The sequence below is a fragment of the Mobula hypostoma genome, chromosome 20, assembly GCF_963921235.1.
Source record: "Mobula hypostoma chromosome 20, sMobHyp1.1, whole genome shotgun sequence".
In the NCBI taxonomy this organism is placed as follows: Eukaryota; Metazoa; Chordata; class Chondrichthyes; order Myliobatiformes; family Myliobatidae; genus Mobula; species Mobula hypostoma.
In genome coordinates, this window is record NC_086116.1 from 13,375,819 (window position 1) to 13,400,469 (window position 24,651).

Sequence of the window (24,651 nt, forward strand, 5' to 3'; positions counted from 1 at the left end):
ACACCCCATACACCAAAAGACTTTTGTAAAGCCTTTGACAAGGCCCCACATGGCAGGCTGATCTGGATGAGTGGGTCACATGGGATTCAGGGGGAGCTGGCGAAGTGGATTCAGAATTGGGTCAATGATGGAAAGCGGAGGGTGATGGTTGAACATGGATTCTCCAACTGGAGGCTTGTGACTAGTGGGGCACATCAGTCCCCATGTTGGGACTTCTGTTATTCATTATGTCTGTAAATGATTTTGATGTCATTGTCCTTGGAACCATGAGCAACTTTGCTGATGACACTAATTTAGGGGCTCTTGTTGATAATGAAGCACATTACAAAAAGATCTTGATCAGTTGAGGAATGACAAATGGATTTCAACTTAGACAAGTGTGAGGTGATCCACCTTGGGCATTTAAATCGGGATAAGACCCATAAAGCAACTAGAAGGGGGGCATTGATGAGTGTTGTGGGATAGAGGGACCTGGGAGTACAAGTGCACTGAGTGCAGGAAGTGCCTGCTCGAGTAGACAAGATGGTGAAGCAGGCAATTAGCATGCTGGCCTTCATCAGTCAGGGCATCAAGTTTAGGATTATGTTGCAGTTATGTAAGGCACCGGTGAGACCACATTTGGAGGACTGTGTACAGTCTTGGTCATCTTGCTATAGGCTATCAGAGTGTCAGCTGTAAGGTTGGGGTTCAAATCCTGCCCCTGTCTGTAAGGAGTTTGCACATTTTCCCATGACTGCATGGGTTTCCACCGGATGCTCTCGTTTCCTCCCATGTCCCAAAGACATAGGTATGATTAAGATTAGTGAGTTGGGGACATACTGTGTTAGCACTGGAAGTGGGGTGACAATTTCTAAACATAAAATCATCGATTTGATTGGACGCAAATGACCCATTTCACTGTATGTTTCGATGTACATGCGACAAATAAAGCTAATCTTTAATCTTTAGATCTTTAGCTTTTATGATGTCTTCATTCATTAAGTGTTACTTACAGTGTTTGTGCTAGGCTGAGGTGAGAACTGTTGGTTGGAGATGGGAAAGCCAAAGACCGATGGCTCCAACTGAACATCTGGCTGAGGAAAATTCATTAACAAGCCTGGCAGCAAAGGCTGTGATGGTCGATTCAAAGTATTTTCTGTTTCATGACTGTGTGGCGGATCTGAGACTGATGGGGAAGGAACGTTTATACTGGAATGTCCCAGTGCCTCAAACCCAATTGGTAACTGAGATGAGTTCAAGCCGCTGGAATCTTCCTCAGTGTCCGATGTTTCTGTGAAGGGATTAGTCACAGCTCCTGACTGTACATGTTGCTCTGGTTCCTTACTTGGGCTCATTTTAAAAGTTGGACAAAAATGGCTGGGTGAATAAGTTGCAGGTGGAAAGGCTTCTCGAACCTGTGCAGTCGAATCTTCGTGATAACCCCCTGTTAACCATTTTGGATCATTGTTCAACTGATGTACAAAGTGTAGATCGGGCGGAAATTGGCAAGATTCTGCTGTAATAGGTGCCAATGGCTGATCAAACGCAGACTGGTCAACACTCCACAAGGCACTCATTTTCCCCAAGGTGGGTGATAATGGTGTTGGCATATGAGGAACACAATTAAATGCGTCTGGATTCGCCACTTGCTCGGGTCTAATTGGATATGGGGCAGTTTTGGTGTGTGGTATTCCATACTCACATTCAGGATTTCTCTGAAAATGGTAACCATCTTGTCCACCGCATACTTGGTTTGAAGGAACTTGCTGATCAGAAGGGTTTTCTTTCAGAGATTTCAAATTGCAAGCATCTAGTACATCAGCTGATGCCTGTGTTCCCTGATTCTCAGTGTCAAGTTGCCCATACTCTACTCTCTGACTGCCCATCGCTGACTCATTATGGTGTTGCTGAGATTCTAGGTATGTTTGTGGGTAAGGTATGTTGTAATTTGGCAGTGGATTCATCAGACTATCAACACTTGGGCTCCTTTGAAAGTTGAATGTATTGAATACTGGCCGAGGGATATGTATGGGGGCACTAGCTTCATCTTGCATATCGTTCAGTTGCCATCCATATGGAACATGGATTGAAGGATCAACAGGGACACATGGCTGAGGACTTGGGGAGGTTTTGTCCACTGGTAGGCGTAGTCTCCAAGGTTCCATCTTAACCGCTCATATCCAAGGAACAGGAATATCCCAGTCTAATCAGACAACCTGAAAAACAAAACATTTGTGAAGTATATTCATTTGAGCGACATTTATAACTATAAATAATTAACCAGCAATAGCTCACATCAAGTGTACCCAAGGGCCAAAAGAATGATATCCCAAAATTCAAGGATCTGGGATTTTAGAAAGGGAAGCAAGGAAAGTTGAAGAAGCCATTGACAAGAGAAGCTCAAATTTTCCTTCTGGGGTCTGGAGAATCTCTTGAACAATTGGTTACAACGGCACAGAATATTTAAAGACTGAAAGGTCCTGAGTGCAGATCCAACTTCAGACCCCAACTGTTGCAGAAGAAATTATTATTTTATTTTATTATTTAGGACTACCATGCAGAACAGGCCCTTCCAGCCGAACGAGCAATGCAGCCCAGCAACCCACTTATTTAATTATTTAATCCTAATCACAGGACAATTTACAATGACCAATTAACCTTCTCACAAGTACGTCTTTGGAATGTGTGAGGAAACCCACATGGTTCACAGTCAGGGCGTACAAACTCTTTGCAAGCAGTTCCGCAATTGAACTTTGACCTTGGACGACACGAGCTGTAATAGCGTTGTGCTAACTGCTACATTACTATTGTCTCAAATAGAGTTATTGGATGCTTCACGTCCACTTGGGAGAGGAGATGGAACTTCAGCCTAACATTTTATCCATAGGATAGGACTACTGACAGTGCAGCAAAAGTAAGATTTTGTCCTCCTGCTTTTGTTGTTTAGAAAAAACAATCTTACACAATTTACGTTAAAGGACACAACTTACGTAATTGTATAAGTTTACGGCAATATCAATCCTACCTCTAAATTGCAACCTCTAGGTTTGAAATGATGTGATGGGAAAAAAAAAACCTTTTTTAAGGGCCTGGCCAGTTCACAAGTACGCCAATAATATCAGAGCTGAACAATAAAATGATCACATGCAATAAAGAAATAACAGAAATAGGAAGAGCTGATGACAAGGAGGCATACAGGAGTGAGATAGATAGGCTAGATGGGAGGTGACACAACAACAACGTTGAACTCAATATCAGCAAGATTGGGGAATTAGTTGATTGAGGACCTCAGGAAGGGGAATTTGGGAGAACACACACTTGTTCTCACTGAGGCGTCAGCAGTGGAAAGGGTAAGCAGTTTCAGACTCCTGGGCACCTACATCTTATCCTGGGCCCACACACAGAAGCCTGACGACCTCCACTCAATCTTTTAGAAACAGCTTCTTCTCCTCTGCCACCAGATTGCCCTATGCCTCTTCCACACTATATATTTGTTTGTTTATTTATCAATTTATTTGTAACATACAGCAATTTTTTATGTCTTGTGCTTACTGGTGCCACAAAACAGCAAAGTTCATAACTTGTCAGTGATAATAAACTTGATTCTGATTCTATTGAAGAGAAACAGCATTGTTTATATTGTCAGAGTCAATGTGTTCCAAATGGGTCAACAGTATCACTTCCCACCCTCTCATCCACATGAAATCAAATGCCCGCTTGAAATTTATTTTCTCCTAACTGAGGAGCCTTCTTCCGGATCCATTGAGTAGCTAGGACATTTCACAATCCATGATATCTTTTAAACAGCTGCAAACGTGTACCATGCATTCAATGGTGAACAATCAGTTTTGAATCTAAATACTTCACTCTATCGAAGCATCATTTGAATGCCTCTTGAACTATAGGACCAGGAAGGAACATTTTTATTTACTGAGTTAATTATTTTTTAGAAATAGCTTGGAGGAAGCCCTTTCAGCCCAACAAGCTGCGATGCCCAGTGTCCTTCCTATTTAACCTTAGTCTAATCACAGGACAACTTACAGTGACCAGTTAACTCACTAACGGCTATGTCTTTGGATTGTGGGAGGAAACTGGAGCACCAAGAAGAAACCCATGCATTTCACGGGGAGAATGTAAAAGCCCCTTAGGGAGGGCACCAGAATCAAACTTTGAACTCCGGAACACCCCAAGCTGCAATAATGTTGTGCTAACCACTACACTACCACGGCACAGCTGTTCAACTAGTTCAACCAAAGCTTCAAATATTTAGCCTCTTTGTTTGGCAGGAGGTAGCAAGGATCATATCAGCTAATATGCTTTATCACTAACACAGGCAAAATGACTTCTTCCACGTCTTTGCAGTGAAAAAGCTATTTCATGCTTTCTGTATATTTAATCTATGTTGATATATCGATTGAAAGAATCTAAAGTGCCATCCATGGTCATCTTGACTTGCCAGAACATGCCTTGCTGCGACTGATACAAGCACAAAAACACTGCACTGGACAAATCCAACTCATTCTCATTAACCCCAGCCTCTCTGCAGCTCCGGAAAGGACATAACAGAACTTCGCTGGAAGCAAGCTATGTTTACCTTTCTTGCCGTACTCCGTCACTTGTTATCATGACAGAACTTTACAGCATGTGCAGACACTGAGTAAAAAAAAAAATCACAGTTCAGCAATGTCCATCTTGTGCTTTATCTGTGCATATTTTTATGTTATGTGATAGTGTTTGAACATTAAGACCATAACATTGCAAGGAATAGAAGGCTCTGGACCCAGCACTGGAAGAAGGAATTAGTATCGGTGGGTGCAACTTTATGTCTCAAGGGACTTGGTAGGATGAGTAGGGGGAAGACATTTGGACCATAAGGTCATAAGACATAGGAGCAGAATTAGGCTAATCGGCCTATTGAGTGCGTTCCGCCATTTCATCATGGCTGACCCCAGATCCCACTCAGACCCATACACCTGCCTTCTCGCCATATTGTTTGATGCCGTGACCGATCAGGAGACTATCAACTTCCGCATTAAGTAAACCCACGGACTTGGCCTCCACTGCAGCCTGTGGCAGAGCATTCCACAGATTCACTACTCTCTTGCTAAAAAAAATTCCTCCTTACCTCTGCTCTAAAAGGTTGGCCCTCAGTTCTGAGTCTGTGCCCTCTAGCTCTGGATACCTCCTCTCCACCTTATCTAGTCCTTTCAAAATTTGGTAGATTTCAATGAGATCCTCCCACATTCTTCTAAATTCCAATGAGTACAGGCTCAAAGCTGTCAAATGCTCCTCATATGTTAACCCCTTCATTTCCGGAATCATCCTTGTGAATCTCCACTGGACTCACTCCAACACATCCTTTCTGAGATATGGGGCCCAAAACGGTTGACAATACCTCAAGTGTGATCTGACTAGTGTCTTAAAAGCCTTAGGGTTATCTCCTTGCTTTCATATTCTATTCCCCTTGAAATGAATACTTACATTGCAATTGCTTTCTTTACCACAAACTCTACCTCTAAATTAACCTTCTGGGAGTCTTGCACATGGACTCCTAAGTCCCTCTGCACCTCTGATGTTTGAATTTTCTCCCTACTTAGATCATAGTCTGCACTACTGTTCCTTTTACTAAAATGCATTATCGTACATTTCCCAGCACTGTATTCTACATTTGCACATGAGGAAGACAAAACTGTAAAATGGTCACTTAGAAATCCAATAGAAAATTCAGGGGAAAAAAGTGTTTGACGTAGAGTTCAAGGAAACAAGTTGATGTAAGGCAGCATCCGCAAGGTCCCAATGAGCCAGTTCTCATTGGGAAATCAGAGATGGAGAGGGTTAGCAATGTTAAGTTTCTCTGTGTTGTCATTTCAGAGGATCTGTCCTGGGTCCAGCACAGCAGTGCCTCTACTTCCTTGGAAGTTTACAAAGTTTCGGCATGACATCTAAAAATTTGAGGAAGTTCTATAGATGTGTGGTAAAGAGTATATTGACTGGATTGCACCAAGGCCTGGTATGGAAAACCAATCCCTATGAATGGAAAATCCTTTTAAAAGTAGTGAATATGGGCTGGTCCAATACCGCTGAAGCCCTCCACTGAGCACATCTACGCGGAGCACTTTCGCAGGAAGGTAGTGTGCATCACCAAGGACCCCCACCATTGTTCATCAGTGTTCCCACGGCACTGCAGCGTTCCTTCTGCTCCGCTCACCCAGTAGGACAGCACTCCACTCGCGCTCTAGCTCTGACAGTGTCGTCCTCCCTCGGCACTGCCCTGCTGGCACACCTTGAGAACAGACCTCCTGGAACAATGTTGCTCCCTCATTAATGCCCCACCAACAGTATAGAAACATAGAAAACCTACAGCACAATATAGGCCCTTCGGCCCACAAAGCTGTGCCGAACATGTCCTTACCTTAGAACTACCTAGGGTTTCCAAGAGCCCTTTGTTTTTCTAAGCTCCATGTATCTATCCAGGAGGCTCTTAAAAGACCCTATCGTTTCCGCCTCCACCACTGCTGCTGGCAGCCCATTCCACGCACTCACCACTCTCTGTGTGAAAAACTTACCCCTGACATCTCCTCTATACCTAATTCCAAGCACCTTAAAACTGTGCCCTCTTGTGCTAGACATTTCAGCCATGGGAAAAAGCCTCTGACTATCCACATGATCAATGCCTTTCATTATCTTGTACACCTCCATCAGGTCACTTCTCATCCTCCATCGCTCCAAATTCACTCAACCTATTCTCATAAGGCATGCTCCCTAATCCAGGCAACATCCTTGTAAATCTCCTGTGCACCCTTTCTATGGTTTTGACGTCCTTCCTGTAGTGAGGCGACCAGAATTGAGCACAGTACTCCAAGTGGGGTCTGACCAGGGTCCTATATAGCTGCAACATTACCTCTCGGCTCTTAAGCTCAATCCCATGATTGATGAAGGCCAATGCACCATATGCCTTTGTATCATCAGCAAACTTACTAACCCACCCCTCCACTTCCTCAGCCAGGTCATTTATAAAAATCATGAAGAGCAAGGGTCCCAGAACAGATCCCTGAGGCACCCCACTGGTCACCGGCCTCCATTCAGAATATGATCCCTCGACAACCACTCTTTGCCTTCTGTGGGCAAGCCAATTCTGGATCCACAAAGCAATGTCCCCTTGGATCTCATGCCTCCTCACTTTCTCAATAAGCCTTGCATGGGGTACCTTATCAAATGCCTCGCTAAAATCTATATTGACTACATCTACAGCTCTACCTTCATCAATGTGTTTAGTCACATCCTCAAAAAATTCTATCAGGTTCGTAAAGCACAACCTGCCCTTGACAAAGCCATGCTGATTAATGCTAATCATATTATGCCTCTCTGATCCCCCTCAGACACTGTGGTTCTCCCACACTGTGATGCTTCCTCAGTTTTGCAGTTAGGCAATTAGGGACAGCACGGTTCCATAATGGTTAGTGTGACTCTGTTACAGAGCCAACATCTTGGATTCAATCCCTCTGCTGTTTGTGAGGAGTTTGGTTATTCTCTCCAGGACCTTCTGGGTTTCCTCCTGGTGCTCTGGTTTCCTCCCAGATTCGAAAGACAAACAGGTTAATTAGTCACCTGAATGTAATTGGGCAGCATGGGCTTGTTGGACATGAAGGGTCTGTTACCACGTGATATCGCCAAGTAAATAAATTAATTAAGAACAATACGGAAAACGTGAGTTGTAAAGAGTCCTTGAAAGTGAGACTGTAGGTTGTAGAATTAGTATAGAGTTGTGGTGAGTGAAGTTGGTTCAAGAGCCTGGTGGTTTGAGGCCCAAGGCTTCTCCACCTCCTCCCCAATGGTAGCAGTGAGGAAAGGGAGCAGCCTGGATGGTGGATGATGAATGATGCTTTCTTGTGGCTGCACACCATGCAAACCATGAGGAGGGCTTTGCCTGTGATGTATTGGGCTGCATCCATCATTTTCTGTTGTCTTTTCCATTCCTGGGTATTGGTGTTTCCATACCAGGCCATGATGCAACCAGTAAGAATACTAAAAATCAATTAAGGGAGCAGGTGAGTGTCCAAAATTTCAGGGAAGACAGACAGAGCATGAGGAAGAATATGTAGTCAAGGTTAGATGAAGAGCGTGGGAGGAAACTTCTTTGGAACAGAGACCTGGATGGTAATTAGGGCTGTTTCTATTCTGTAACTCTATAGAATTATATGTATCTTGTTCTAGTTCACAATACAGGGGAAATTGCTAACCAACACACCAAGAGAGCATTGAAAGAAAATACTAAAAAAACTGTGCACCTTGGAGATCAGAATCAAAAGAAAATACTGAAAGACAGCAAGTCAGGCAGCATCTATGAGAAGAGAAACAGGTAACATTCTGCTCTAACTTTAGTTCTGATGAACGGTCCTGGACCTGAAACGTTAATTGTTTCCGTTTCCACAGAAATTGCTTGGCCTGCTAAGTGTTTCCAACATTTTCAGGAATACATCTGAGTCAAGCACACAGCTACATGGGCACATCACGGAACTGATTTCTTTCTGTAATGCAGCTTCAGAAGGGGTTGGCCATGCCTTTTGGCAAAAAACTGACTTTATGTCATGTTGCTTGATCTCCAAATTAGCTGAGGGCCACTCTCCTGAGCAAGCAGTGATTACAACACATCAGTATGAGTCCACAGCAAGTGACAGAGTAAGGCTTAAATAAGACACTTAAACATCATGGCCACACAATTCATCACTGCCAGGAGCGCAGTGAGAACAGTTTCAGCTGCAAAATTAAAAGAAAATGATGTCTTTATCAAGCTGTGAGCTTCTCCTAAATACCTGGCTATTATTAACTAAGCAAAATGTTGACTGTGTAAACAAGCAGGATTTTGTCACTGTTGTGTATAAGTGGGTGTATACCTATGTTTGTATTGTGTGTGAGTGTGTGTGTAACCCAATGTTTGGATGGCGATTTAGGTGCCAGTCCAGATTGCAAAGGTCAGTGTGTGTGTGTGTGTGTGTGTGTGTGTGTGTGAGAGAGAGAGAGAGAGAGAGAGATAGAGATAGTCATAGTTACAGAATAATTCAGTATGAAAACAACATGCCAACGGAAGTTCCCATCTAATCTAGTCCTATTTACCTATTTTTGGCCCAAATTTCTTGAACCCTTTCCTATCCTTTTTTCCTTATCTAAATGTCTATTAATTATTGTTACTGTGCCTATCTCAACTGCTTTCTCTCACAGCTTGTTCCATATATAGATTACCCTCTGTGTGACAAAGTTTCTCCTCAGCAACATACATCAAAGTTGCTGGTGAACGCAGCAGGCCAGGCAGCATCTCTAGGAAGAGGTACAGTCGACGTTTCAGGCCGAGACCCTTCGTCAGGACTAACTGAAGGAAGAGTGAGTAAGGGATTTGAAAGTTGGAGGGGGAGGGGGAGATCCAAAATGATAGGAGAAGACAGGAGGGGGAGGGATAGAGCTGAGAGCTGGACAGGTGATAGGCAAAAGAGGATACGAGAGGATCATGGGACAGGAGGTCCGGGAAGAAAGACAAGGGGGGGGGGTGACCCAGAGGTTGGGCAAGAGGTATATTCAGAGGGACAGAGGGAGAAAAAGGAAAGTGAGAGAAAGAATGTGTGCATAAAAATGAGTAACAGATGGGGTACGAGGGGGAGGTGGGGCCTTAGCGGAAGTTAGAGAAGTCGATGTTCATGCCATCAGGTTGGAGGCTACCCAGACGGAATATAAGGTGTTTCTCCTCAGATTCCTTTTAAAACTCTCCCCTCTCACCTTAGACCTTTAACTTATATATCCCTTTTGTATGTGATGTGTGTGTGTTTGCATGCGGGTGTTGGTATATGCATATCGCATTTATGTATGTGGTACTTGTGTGTGTGTTTGCACCGTGTGTGTGTATAACCCAATGTTTGGACAGTGATTTAGGTGCCAGACCAGATTGAAAAGGTCAGGGTATCAGTGGTTGAGGTGAAGGATGGGCTGGTTTGGCTTTCTCCAATGAAGCAATGAGTGAGCGGTCTGGAGACAGGCTCTTTGTGGACCAGCTGAGAATGCTTTCTGATTATGTTTCTTATTTGCATGATTTGATTTTTTTCTCTCTGCATGTTCTCATCTCCTTCTACCTTAAGCCACGAACTTATCAATCACCCCTGATGCGTTATTAACTGATAAGTTATTAACTTCAAACTTTCTTCATAATCGCTCAAAGAGTTGACCTGCATGTGCATGTAACGAGAGCTGTATAACTCATCTCCTTCTACCGTAGGCCACAAACTTATCAATCACCCCTGCTGTGGACACTTTCTGGAGGTCCAAGATCTGTATGCTCCATGACCGCTGGACTAAGTGTGTAAATGTAGGAGGGGACTATGTTGAAAAATAAATGTGCTAGGTTTTCTAAAATTGACTCTTTCTACCCTAGGCAACGAACTTATCAATCACCCCGTGTGTGTGTGCGCGTGTGTGTGTGTTTATGTGCATAGCTTTTTCTGTATTCCATTGAATTTCCTTTATAGCTTTTACATGCAATGAAGTACTTTCGAAAAGCAGTCACCGTTGAGGAAATGTGGCAGGCAATATAGTATCTGCAGAGTGAACTACCAAACAGCAATGTGAAGAGTTGACAAATCTGCTCAAAAGTTCTCAGAACACACATACAGAATCCAGCAATCGCCGAAAGAGAAATAGATTGGTTACAGACTTTTGGGGGAGATGCCTTTGTCACTGTTTTATAAGCTGTGACACTTGCTGTTTGTGGCAAAGTGACAAAATTACTACAAATCACAAAATAAATAAATAATGCAAAAATGGAATAATGAGGTTGTGTTGATGGGTTCGTGGACTGGTGATGGAGGGGAAGAAGCTGCTTCTGAGTTGTTGAGTCTTGCACCTCATCCCTGATGGTGGGAAAGAGAAGAGGGCATGTCCTGAAAGGTGATGGTCCATAATGATGGATGCCATTTTCTTAAGCAGCTGCCTCTTGAAGATGTCTTTGATGGTGGGGAGGGTTGTGCTTGTGATGGGGCTGGCTGAGATTACAACCTCCTGAAACGCCTTTGTTCCTGTGCATTGGACTCCCAATACCAGGCTCTGATGCAACCATTCAGAATGCTACATCTATAGAAATTTGCAAGAGTCTTTAGTGACAGACCAGATCTCCTCAAAATCCTAATAGAGGAGAACTGCAGGCATCCCTTCTTCATGATTGCATCAACCTGTTGAGCCTAGGATGGCTCCTCTGAGATGTTAACACCCAACAACTTAAGGTTGCTTACTGTTGACCCCTCAATGACGACTTGGCACGTGTTCTGCCGACTTTCCCGTCACGAAGTCTACAATCAGTTCCTGGCTCTCGCTGATGCTGAATGCAAGGCTGTTACAACACCACTCAACCTGTCAATTTATGTGACGCTTGAAGCTTCCTTGTCACCACGTGGGATTCTGCCAACAGTACTGGTGTCATCAGTAAATTGATAGACGGCTAGCTATGCAGTCATAAGTGTAGAGAGAGCAGAGCAGTGAGCTAAGCACACAGCCTAGAGCTACGTCTGCGTTGCTTGCTGGTGAGATGTTATTACTGACCCGTACTGATGGTGGTCTCTTGCTAAGGTCGCTAATTTATTTATCTATTTATTTATTTATTTATTTAGTGGCATAGGATGGTGTAGGCCCTTCCAGCTCTTTGAGCCACACTGCCCCAGCAGCACCTGAGAAACCCGATTAACCCTATTAATCATGGGACAACTTACAATGACCAATTAACCAGCCTGCCACCTCTTTGGACTGTGGGAGGAAACCAGAGCACCCAGGGAAATCCCACATACTCCACAGGGAGGACATGCAGATTCCTTACAGAACAGCACTGGAATTGAACTCGGAACTCTGGAATGCCCTGAGGTGTAACAGAGTCATGCTAACCACTCCACTCAAGAGGGAAGGATTAATAGAGAACTAGATTTTGAAGCTTGGTCATCAGTACCGAGGGGATGCTGTTAGGTTTACCGGACAGGAAGTAATGACATGCAAATTCTGACATAGTTGTTGTGCGTCAGATTGTGTTTCTAAGTTGCTGTCATGATCGCCTTCCCGAGGTCATACCTGAATATCTTGTATGTCCTGGATCACTGGTTCTGAATAACACAGATCTAGCTCTCTGCAAACTGTGAATCTTCTGGTTCATCCAGGGCACCTGGTTTAGGAGAACTCCATATATTGTTGAAGGCACAGACTCACTAACAGGTCTTGATGAAGATAGAGATGGCATGGCATATTCATTTAGATCCCAGAATGACTCCCCAAATATGCTCTGGTCTATCTAGTCAACATTCACCCTACTCCCTTAATTGCGCGCAGCCGTTCTGAATGATATCGTATGTGTTAACTAGGGGCCGTGCACAATCCTGATTTGATGGAGACGGACGTGAGAAGCACGGAGGAACATCTGGTGAAATTTCTGAAATGCCCGCTTCACTGCTGCTGCTACTGTGTGATCCAGAATCTCTGGAGGGGAAGGCCCCAAATCCTCGGCTTTGCCTATTGCCTGTTGCCGGGGCTGGGGTCGAAGCGTTCGGCAGAGATGGTGCTTGGTGCTCGGTGTCGGAGGGCTGGTCGGAGGCTTGGAGTTTTTGGTCGGACTCAAGATTCGGCTGTGGTCGGACGCTTCCAGGGTGCTGCATCGGCAAGTTTGCTGCGCTGGAGGTTCATGGCAGGGAGAGTTTCTTCCTTCTACCATCTGCGTGAGATGATGGGACTTTCGAGAGACTTTGAGACTTTTTACCGTGCCCATGATTTGTTCTTCATCAAATTACAGTATTGATTTGCACTGTTGGAACTATATGTTATAATTATGTGGTTTTTGTCAGTTTTCAGTTGATTTGTCTTGTGTTTCTGTGATATCATTCTGGAGAAACATTGTATCATTTCTTAATGCATGCATTACTAAATGACAATAAAAGAGGACTGCGTGTCCTCATAATCTAATCTAATCTCATCTAATCTAATCATACCTTTTTGGTCCCCACCACTGGTGCTGTGGTCTTCAGTCTCTGCCGCTATGCCGTGAGTAGAAGTAGAACTAAATGATCAAACTTGCCAAAGTGCAGACGTGGGATAACATGATAAACGTTCCTGATGGAAGTGTCACCGTTAGCTCCTCTGGCTCCACAGGAGACATGTTGGTGATGGTTTGCCAGAAACTGCAAGCTGGCCTGTTTAAAGTCCACAGCAATGACTGGGAAGGAATCAGGGAGTGCTAGCTCATGACTGTTGATCATATTGTTCAGCTCCTTCACTGCCAGCTTGACCGTTGCCAGGGGTGAAATGCACACTGCCAGCAGGATGACGATGGAGAGCTCTCCCAGCAGACAGAACTGACAGCATTTGACTGCCAAGTATTCCAGGTCAGGGGAACAGGACGGAGACAGAACTACCACGTCCATGCACCACAACATAGGACATAGAGTGTACAGCACAGGGAAAGGCCTTCAACCCGCTATGTGGAGCAGAACCAATTAAATTAGTATTCAAATGGCCAATTAAACTAATTGTTTTTGTGTACACAATGACCATATCCTTCCATTCTCTTCACATTTATATGCCTAAACATCTCTTAAAAGTATCTGTCTCTTAAAAAAGGCAGATACTATTAAATTTAGATAAGCATATGAATCCACCCCAGGAAGCACATTCCAGGTGGCCACCACTCTCTGTGTTAAAAGGTTGCCCTTCATACCTCTTTGAAATTACCCCCTCTCACCTTAAATACATGCCCTCTGGTATTAGACATTCCAATCCTGGGAAAGATATAGTCTTCTCTATATATGCCTTTCATAATCTTATAAACCTCTATCAGACCTCCCCGTGCCCTCACCACTGCACAGATTTGTCCACCCACTCATTATAGCACATGCCCTCCAATCCAGGCAGCATCTTGGCAAACATAAGAGTCTCTGCGGATGCTGGAAATCCAGACCAATGCACACAGAATGCTGGAGGAACTCAGTAGGTCAGGCAGCAAATATGGAAATGAATGTACAGTCAATATTTTTGGCTGAGAATCTTCATCAGGACTTTCTGTACCATTTCCAAAGCTTCAGCGTCCTTCCTATAATGGGACAACCAGACCTGTACGCAATTCTCAAGATGGGACCTAACTAGGACTTTATTAAGCTGCAACATAACTTCCTGACTTTTGAACTCAATGCCTCGACTAATAAAGGTGAACATGTCATATGCCCTCTTAACATTCCTGTCAACCTGTGAAGCCTCTTTCAAGAATCTATGAATTTTGACCCCAAGACCCCTCTGCTCATCAATATTGTTAAGAGCCTTGCCCTTAACAGTGACCTGTCCCTTACATTTGTCCTACCAGGGCACAACACTTCGCATCTGGCCGGGTTAAGCACCATCTGCCATTTCTCTACCCATTTCTGCAACTGATCTATATCCTGCTGTATTCTTTGCCAGTCCTCTATACTATCCACAGCACCATCAATCTTCATATCATCTGCAAGCCTACTAATCATCCCGTCTACAATGTCCTCCAGGTCATTTATATACATCACCAACAGTAGAGGTCCCGGTACAGATCTCTGAAGAACACCACTAATTACAGACCTGCAGCCAGAATAAGTCCCTTCAACCTCTACCCTCTGTCTTCTATGGGCAAACTAGTTCTGAATCCAAATGGTCAATTCACCATGGATCCATGCCTCTTAATAATCTGGATGAGTCTCCAATGAGGGACCTTGTCAAATGCCTTAATTAAATCCATGTAGACAACATCCACAGCTCCACCTTTATCAATTGCTCTCATCACCTCACCCAAAAGCTCGATGAAGTTAGCCCCATTCCAAACAGTGATGCAGCCTGTCAGAATGCTCTCCATGGTACATCTACAGAAGACTTTGAGTGTTCTTATTGAAATACCAAATCTCTTCAAACTCCAAATGAAGTATAGTCACTGTCTTGCCTTCTTTATAGCTGCATCGATATGTTGGGACCAGGTTAGATCCTCAGAGATCTTGACACCCAGGAACTTGAAGCTGCTCACTCTCTCCACTTCTGATCCCTCTATGAGGATTGGTATGTGTTCCTTTGACTTACCCATCCTGAAGTCCACAATCAGCTCTTTCGTCTTACTGTCGTTGAGTGCCAGGATGTTGCTGCACCATTAGTTGGCATATCTCACTCTGTATGTCCTCTCATTACCACCTGAGATTCTGCCAACAATGGATGTATCATCAGCAAATTTGTAGATGGCATTTGAGCTATGCCTAGCCACACAGTCAAGGGGATATAGAGAGTGGAGCAGTGGGCTAAGCACACATACCTGAGGTGCACCAGTGTTGATCATCAGCGAGGAGGAGATATCATCAATCCGCACAGACTATGATCTTCTGGTTAGGAAGGCAAGGATCCAATTGCAGAGGGAGGAACAGAGGCCCAGGTTCCGTAACGTATCAATCAGGATTGAGGGAATGATGGTGTTAAATGCTGAGCTATAGTCGATGGACATCATCCTCATGTCTCCACTGTCATCCACTGGCATGAAACTCACGAGAAAATAGTTTCCAAGATTATAGGACCTTGGGGACTTATCCACTTTAATGCTCTTTAATAGACCAAACACTGCCTCCTCCTTAACCTCAAAGTGCCCTAACATATCAGTGCACTCGAATTTGAGCTCCCTCTCCTGCACGTGCTTCTCCTTGATAAATACAGATATAAAGTACTCAGTAAAGATCTCACTCACATCCCTGACTCCAAGCAACTGTCCTCTCCTTTACTCTTGAGTGAGCTCACTCTCTCCCTAGTTAGGTGTGAAGCAGAGTACACAGTCGTCCCCAATGATCCTCTGGAATTGCAGTCTTCAATGTTATTTTGCAAAGATTATGTATTGAACAGGAAGATGATAGGAAGCAAGGCCAGCATTAGGGGCCTGCATTTCAGCTTTACCTGGAGTCCTCCCCAGTAGCTACATTTCCTGAGACAATGAAGACCTTGAAAATCTTATCTCAAAAATTTTGCAACCAGTCCTATTTTAAGTTTTGTAATGAAAAAACATGGAGCAAATAAGTAAGATAGGATATCATCTTAATGTCACTAGACAATAAACAGCAAGGGAAAATGGTGAAAAGAGATAGAGTCATAGAAAAGTACAGCACAGAAAGAGGCCCTTTGGCCCATCTAGTCTGTGCTGAACCACTTATAGTGTATATATGAACCATAAATGAGGAATATTCACAGAGAGGAGATAGTAAGTTATTAGGTGGCGTTGTAGATTCTTAACAGAATATTCAGTTAGCTTTCTGCTTTTTAGATAACCTATTAAATGTTGTCATTACGACTGGCCACCTCTTGTTACTTTCCCTCTCCCCATTGTGTCCAACCCCACCAGGAAACATGCTGATTTTTCATTTTTCATTTCCATAAAACTTTGCTTTGATTGACTGATTTTATTTTTCTGATACTTGTGATTTATTTTTAGAAAGAGAAGAATTCCCCATTAGATTTGGCTGAAAAAAATGTTGATTTTCAACATATCAACCAACTGACAGTACAGGAAATCACCCTGTGACATTATTCAAGTGGGACATTGACTATAGTCCCTTTTATGATCCTGCTTTCTCAAATAATTAGACAAACTGTTTCTGAAGGTTTTTATAGCCTCTGCCTCAGCAGCCACTCTGTATGATATTTCACACTTCAAACGGGACCACTGATAAAATTGAACCATTTCTGCACTTACTGATATTTCCTTACATCTTTCCTGATTAGGGACCCAAGAGATTAAAGTCATACTTACTGAAAGCAAACTGGTTTGTCTGAACCAGCCAGAAATAAAGTATTGTTCTCCCAGGCCTCGATGCAATAGTCTCTTGCTGTCATTACCTCTGGTTCAGATCCTCTCTCAAAAATGCTTAGCGGATCAATTAATCCATCAATCTCTCACATTTCATTCAATTTTACTTTTTAGGTTTACGTATTCTTCAAAGAAACCTGAAGATATTTGATTTCATCTCAGTTGTTCTGTGAGGTAGAAACCAAAGATCCCATGGTAGTTGATTTTCTGCGCCGTAAGTCAGAAATTCACTCAGTTCCAGAGTTAAGTTGAGCAGAAGTACAGTGGAAGAAACTTTTCTGAATCGGTTGAATCCATAATGCCAGCTTCTCGTTCATTATTTATCCTGAGTAGCTCATGGCTTAAGCCACCATCTGCTTGGGTGTTTACATTTCCAAGGTCAAAGTGATCATGTGACAGAGTATTTCCAGTAAGCTGCAAAGCAGCAAGGAAGGTTTTCGATTTCAATATTACTGCACTTGTTTATATCTCAAGCAGGCTGTGACGCATACTTACTGCTGCCATAGTTCAACAGTTTAGCATTGTGCAATCGTACTGCTGTCTGAATGTACTTTAAAATGAAAGGCAATCAAGGTATTGTTGACAATTTCATAACTTTAGTCTGGTTAACTTAAACAGTGCCCCTTGAAATATCGACACTTTTCTTTGGCCAGGACGAAGAATAGGGTGGAGTTTCTGGTCTCACTCTAGCTTGCTTGATGGCGGACCATGAAGGGAACAATGATTTATGCAGTACACTGTTTGTGGACAGGGAAAGCATGACACAGAATTCAAAACTAATGGGTATGGAAACCCCAGGAAATGTAATGAGCTTCACATTTTTACGTACCCCGTAACTGGGTTGCCAAACCAGCAGAAATGGATCACTCAGTTGGAGTCTGGATTACTAGAACTAAAAAAGTTTTATTGAAGAAACAAGCAACACAGTACTCTAATCAAAAGGATAATAAATGCAACAGTTCAGCAATGATAAACACACATGTACACAGAATTAAGATAACAGGATCAATCAAGCTCTATCGTTGTGTAGAAGTAAATGACCAGTTTCAAAATGACGCAAAGTTCAGTTCAATTTAGTTCAGTTCAGTTCGCAGTAATCGCTGCCGTGGCGATGGACAGTGGGAGGAAGGAGAGAGGGAGCAAAAACGAATGAATATTCAAGGCTTCCAGACAGACCCTCGCAGTCAGCTTTCGGGCGAGTCCTTTGTGATGTCATCTGAGGTCACCGACTGTGACCCCTCCGTTTCCAGATACGATCGTTTCCCTGCGCTGAACCTGGCACCCAGGCAAGGGGGACACACACCAGGTTCCCGCCAATCGTGCCTTTCCACCCTGTGCGTTTATGGCCCGGTACTTCCCACCGACTTGTGAGAGATGCACCGCTTCCAGGGTCTTGTTACCTCTGGTGTCGTGTGTGTCCTGCCTTAGCGAACCTGTCCCTTTTTATCCCTCTGCTGGGGTATCGCCTGTCCATCACTTCAAACAGTTCCGGGTTCAAAGGGAGAGCCGCTCTTGACAGCTCTCCTTCCCTTCATTACACATCTCCAAATGCTGCTCCATTGTTTTCCTTATCTCTCTCTCTCCTGAAGACAGATGGCAGACCAACTGCTGATTCCACTGGTGCCAGCACAGGACAGCTACATTGTAATCTATGTGTATTCTTGTCACAACATGAAAATCACTCTTCATAAATTTCATTCTCATTATTCCCCTGAGGCAACAACCCACTGTGACTGATTCATTAACCGATAACACCAGGGTTATTTTTCATTGCAGAGAGAGTGTGTTGAGAGTTCTGCATCCCAACCAATTTACGTTGGCTTCTATTATAATTCTGGCGTTGTTCAAGTACTTCCACATTACAAGCATGAAAAGACTTCTTCCATACGCTAGATCCAGCTTGTGGGTATCATTGGAAGTAACAAAACATAACATTGGTGATGAGATCTTTTAAAAATGAACCCAGGATGGTGATTGACCTCTTGAAGACGTTCACACTAAAAAAAACATGGCGAGTGATAAACGCAGCCAGACACATGCGGAGATGCTTGTGTTTCAAAAATGCAGCACAACACACGTTCTTTGGAAGGAAAGACCTGACCAAAGTTTAAAAACAGTCAGAAAATGGAAGAATTCACGGGTTCATAAAGAGTGAGTGCCAAGTGATAATAATCATTAAAAAAGCAGAAATGGCTGGCTATATCAGAAAGATTGGCACATTTGATTACACAAAAGATAACTGGAATATGTATATTGAGCTGGTTCAAAAATATTTTAAAGCAGATGAAATAGCCAATGAGAAATAAGTGCCAATTTTTTCTGAGTTCATTGAGTTTAAAGGTATAAAGTTTGCTTCAAAGTTTAACTACTCTAACCAACCCAGGATAATTGTGCTTTGCTGATATTGTCAAAGTAATGCAGAAACATTTAGAACCTAAACCATCGTTGATTACAGAATAGTTTAGTTTTCATATAAGCAAAATCAAAAAAAGGGAAGTCCATTTCAACATATGTGGCTGAATTGAAGAGATTGCCTGAGCATTGTCAGATCAGTAAAGGGCTTAATTATGCACTGAGAGATCGTGCAGTTGGTGGAATATTAAAAGAAAGCACTCAAAAATGGCTCGTAATGGAAGCACATCTCATATTTAAAAGAGCTGTTGAAGTCACTATTTCAATGGAAACTGCAGACAGAACATGATTGAATTATAGTCAGAAATTAAAGTGAGCATGAATAAAATTACCATATCTAAACAGAAACCAGCCTGGACAAACAAATTGTGTTATCATTGTGGCTGGGGATCACATACACCAAACAAACGCAAGTTTAAAGCTGAAATTTGCAGAAAATACAACAAAGTAGGACACATGCAAAGAGCATGTCTAGCTGACAAAAATAAATGGGACTACACAGGGAAGAGAAAAAGCTGAGAAGTCAAGTTGCAGTTCCAAAAAAAGCAATAATCTGCATATAATTGATTAAAAAGAATCTGATAATGATGAGAGTGATGCAGGATGGATCGCCTTGGAATTTACAATGTGAAAACTAACAACAGTCAAGCAATATGGTTTCCACCAGAATTGAACGGTAAATTAATTAAAATGGAATTGGACACTGGTTTGGTTGTTTCAATCAATCCACAAAATGAGTTTTAACAACATTTTAAACCTTCTAAACTGAAGCTTGCAGATATCCAAATAAAAAATTATACTAGAAAAAAGATGACTCCCGTGGTTATGACATTCTTAACAGTGAAATATATCAACCAACAAGTCACATTAAGCTTGCATATGGTATAAACAGGAGGGCCAACTTTGTGAGGGGGTGATTGTCTGAGACAACCATAACTTCATTGGAGATCCATGCATACTAGATCTCCTGCAATGAAGCCAAATGAAAGTGAATTAAGAAAGGGATAATGCCACAATTGTCTCCATGCCAAAGAGCATGAACCATTCACTACCAAAGGGCGAACAAGTGTTGGGGCCAACTTCTGTGTCTCTGGTTGGAAAGCATATTGGATCAAGGAAGGACCATGCTGGTCAGAGGAATCGTGAAAGTGATGAAATTAGTGGTCCAACTACAACTGTTTTTGTAGGCAACCTGTCTGAGAAAGCTTCTGATATGTTAATCAGGCAATTACTTGCAAAATATGGCTTGGTTTAGCTGGAAGAGAGTTCAAGGAGCTTTAATAAAGTTGCAAGGATTCTGCTTTTGAGAGTATAAAGAATCAGAATCTACTCTGCATGAATTAAGGTTACTGCACAAACTTCAAGTGGGAGGCAAAAAGCTGCTTGTAAAAGTAGATGCAAAGACCAAAGCCCAGCTGAATGAATGGAAGGATAAGAAGAAAAGAGTCAATGGAGATACAAAAATGGGGGATTTTTTGGATGACATTGATGACGTGGACAAGGAAACCAAAAGGAGAGATCAGATCATAAAGGGAGCAATAGAAGGATTAATATGAGAATACTCCAGTGAACTAAATGCACCTTTGCAAGATCAAGGAGCACACACTGGAGGAAGAAAAAGGAAGACAAAAAAAGCTGGCTACTGCTGTTAGTACCACTTCCTGCTGTGTCAGAGTTGACTCCTACAACTGCCACGGAGGAGGCCACAGAACTTGAGATTGTTTCACAGCACCAAGTCTCACATGCCAAGCAGAGTGATCCCTCTTGTTAGGAAATACATTATCCCACAAGAGTAAGAAATCCTCCACAGCAATTAAATATTTAAGCCTGAATGAGACAATTTAAGATTTACAAATTTGTAGATGTCTGTATATTAGTTGTACTACACAATATACTATGCATTGAGATGCATTCTACATTCAGTTAGAGTTCATAGCTAAGCAGTGGGGAGTGTGTGTATTTAATATTTCAATAAAACTTAAGTAAATGTGTATATATATAGGCATCCGTTAGTCTCGTGAGACCATGAATTTGCGCCTTGGAAGGTTTCCAGAGCACAGGCCTGGACAAGGTTGTATGGAAGACCAGCAGTTGCCCATGCTGCAAGTCTCCCCTTTCCACGCCACTGATGTTGTCCAAGGGAAGGGCATTAGGACCCATACAGCTTGGCACTGGTATTGTCGCAGAGCAATGTGTGGTTAAGTGCCTTGCTCAAGGACACAACACGCTGCCTCAGCCAAGGCTTAAACTAGTGATCTTCAGATCACTAGATAAATGCCTTAACCACTTGGCCACATGTCAACACAAATATATATATATATATATATATATATATATATATATATTTAAAGAGAGAGAGAGAGAGAGGGAGGGAGAGATTAAGCCTTCTTGTTTGTTTAATAAATTCATTACGGGTAATATGTATAAATACATGAATTGCATATGTCATCATGCTACCATATGATACCGCATGTCACTTAAAGCAAACACGATATTAGACCCCCGTTCCCAGACTACTGTGTCTTCCTTAGAATTAGTCTAATGTTTTGAAGTTACAAAACATAACATAACCATACCACACAACTGAGCTATAATGGGTGAATTAAGTTCATTTTGAGTTGGGTGATAAAGCTTAGCTTTATTTGTCACAGGTACATGGAAACATACGGTGAAATGCATCATGTGTGTCAAATAAAATCAGTGAGGATTGTGCTGGGCAGCCCACAAGTGTCACCATGCTTCCAGCAGCAACATCTCATGTCCACAATTCACTGACCCTGAATATATATCTTTGGAATGAGAGAAGAAGCCATATGGTCATGCAGAGAATGCACAAAGCCCTTACAGCTAGCAGTGAGAATTGAACCCTGATCGTACAGCTGGTGCTGTAAGAAGATTCACTACCTGCTAGGCTACCATTGCTGTCTAGAACAGCAGAGTTAACAGACACTCTAACTTACAGACTTTCAAAGCACGCTCAAAAATAATTCCATGAATTCTGAAGTTTGGAACTGCAATCCATGATAGACATGCACAAAATTGGGCTTCCAGGGATATTTGTCATTATTGTTTCCCTATTCAACATCTGTGAGAGAAAATTCACCAGACAGAGCTATCACCACTCCTTTCACTTGAAGGCTAAGCTGACAAAAAAGAAATGAAAAGATACTTATTGAAATGAATCAAAACAGAATGACAGAATAATAGCTGAATTAATCAAAGCTTGCTTGTTCCAAACTAGTGACAGACCTATCAGATAAAAGGAAGCTTCATTACAATGAAGAAAATAGTTGAACCTCAAGTGAAATGCATGTGAATATAAAGAATATAATTCATCTTGTAATGCAGATATGATTGAACATATAAAAAGTTAACGTTTCTCCATCTGCAAGGCAGGGATCGTAGTGTTTTGGAGGGCTTGTCTTTTGTCGTTCTTGTTTATCTGGCATCCCTGTATAAGGGCTGTGTTTGTAACTGAGCACTTTGCAGGCATGAAGAAAACAAATACTCTTCCTAAGGACAAAATTCAGCTTCCACACTTATTGAATGATAAGGTAAAACATTTTGCATCAACCCCAAGTCATTCATCACCTTCAATACAAGGTGTAGCTAACTGTCCTGATAAAAAGGACTGCATCCCCTTTCTGCACAGTCGAGACAACCATTAAGCAGCAGGCTTTCAAAGACATGGCAATAATAAAGAAGATATCATGATAAATCTGGATACACCAGGTTCCCCGTTCCTTATTAATTGTTTCTCTCACCTGGGTTACTTTGCATTTAGCTGTTGTGTGGATATCTGCACAAAGCAAATACACCTGCCTTTGGAGTGGTGAATGGAATCAAGATTATTTCTGCTCAATTGCAAGTTGTTTCCAGCAAGCAGAAATCAAATTAAACTTGTGAAAAGAATCCTCCAGAGGCAAGCAGTATAAAACAGAAGTTCTTCAGATGAAATAAGAGGACTTTCTGTCTGAATCTGTGCTTCCACATCCCTTCTTACTGGATATATTGTTTTATATTTTGGTATTACAGAGTCTTAAAATAACACAGCAAGGAAACAGACCCTTTGGCCTAACTGGTAAATACTATACAAGACTCCTGTCAAAGCTCATCCCATTTGCCGGAATTTGATCCATATCCCTCTAAGCTTTCCCTATCCCTGTACCTGTCCAAGTAACTTTTAAATATTATTAATATACCTGCCTCAACCTCTTTCTCTGGCAACTTATTCCTTATCTGGAATAGCTTCTGGGTGAAAAAGTTGCTCCTCAATTTCCTATTAATTCTCTCTCCTTTCATCCTAAATCTATGTCTAGTTCCCAAACCTGGGAAAAAGGCTGTGCACATTGACTCTGTCTGTGTTCCTCATGATTTTATAAGGAGCACAGACAGAGTGAAAATCACCCCTCATTCTCCAATGGTCCAACAAAAAAGTCATAATCAGCTCAAACTCTCTCCTCAAGTCCTGGCAACATCCTTGTCGATCTATTCTTTTATTCAACAACACTACCATTTTCCCTCTCCCTATCTAACTCCTCTTTTCCTGGTATTTAACTTTCCTAATGCATGGATTTTAAATTTCACCACCACTATGTGATAAATACCCCAGGAATTTATAAGTAGTTAAAATATTTATGATTGTATAGTTCGATACCTTGAACCAAGTAAAAATACAGCCAATGACCATGAAATATCCATTATAATATCAATTTCAAACCTACTAAAAACTGCACCTCCAAGTGTTACATGTGAAATTCACTGTTAAAGTCCTCTTAATACTGATCAAAGGATTGGATATCTCATATCTCTAATAAAACAACCCTTTAAAGCCATTAGCGTGCATCCGATTAATGATTAAACCACAACTCAGGTACATCAACACTACTACTTCAGTATAAGAAGGTTCTATTAATGTGAATTTGATTTGAATACATTTACCTTTCAAAGCTGAGAGCAGTTTGAAACTTGTGTATTTTCTCTTAACTTCCAGCTGTCTGAAACTCAAAGTGAAAGTGGAGCACATACTTTCTGGCACAGATTGAAACTCAGGGTGTTTTTAAAAATGTAGTTAACCAGGTAGTCAGCCAGAGCAAGACGGAAGAAGTTCAATTCCAGTAAATTAAGTCTGGCTGGGAAAGGGACAAAACAGGTCGAAACACTAAACTGGTAGTTTACAATAAAAGGTGTGACATGCATAAAACATCATTCTTGGCATTACTAAGATGTTTGTAATAGTATTGATCAGAGGAAGAATATTGGGACAGGTAATTTACAAAAAAAAATTCAATTGAATTCAAACAGAAAGTATTGCCTTTGGATCTTGGCATGTTGCTAGTCAAAATATAGAGCTCATGCCATTACAATTGGTTTGGTTTCTTTTTGGCAATGTGAAAGCAAAA

The 24,651-nt window shown here is 42.1% G+C and overlaps 1 protein-coding gene across 8 annotated transcripts in view; it reads right to left on the minus strand.

Moving 5' to 3' along the window:
• Positions 1-24,240, minus strand: part of LOC134359336 (phosphatidylinositol 3-kinase C2 domain-containing subunit gamma-like) — a 285,734-nt gene extending 261,494 nt beyond the window's left edge. For 4 of the 8 annotated variants that reach the window (XR_010021088.1, XM_063072427.1, XM_063072434.1 and 1 more), the window contains exons 1-2: positions 16,781-17,216; positions 993-2,195 (exon numbers count right to left, since the gene is read on the minus strand). Coding sequence is in view for 7 of the 8 variants with exons in the window: in XM_063072427.1 (XP_062928497.1) it covers positions 993-2,144 (1,152 nt within the window). In the remaining variant the exon portion in view is untranslated. Of the gene's footprint in view, positions 1-992; positions 2,196-4,573; positions 4,603-9,219; positions 9,297-12,980; positions 13,141-16,780; positions 17,217-24,190 lie in introns of those variants that run through there. The other 4 variants (XM_063072428.1, XM_063072430.1, XM_063072432.1 and 1 more) reach the window with 4 other exon arrangements.
• Positions 24,241-24,651: the final 411 nt, after the last annotated feature.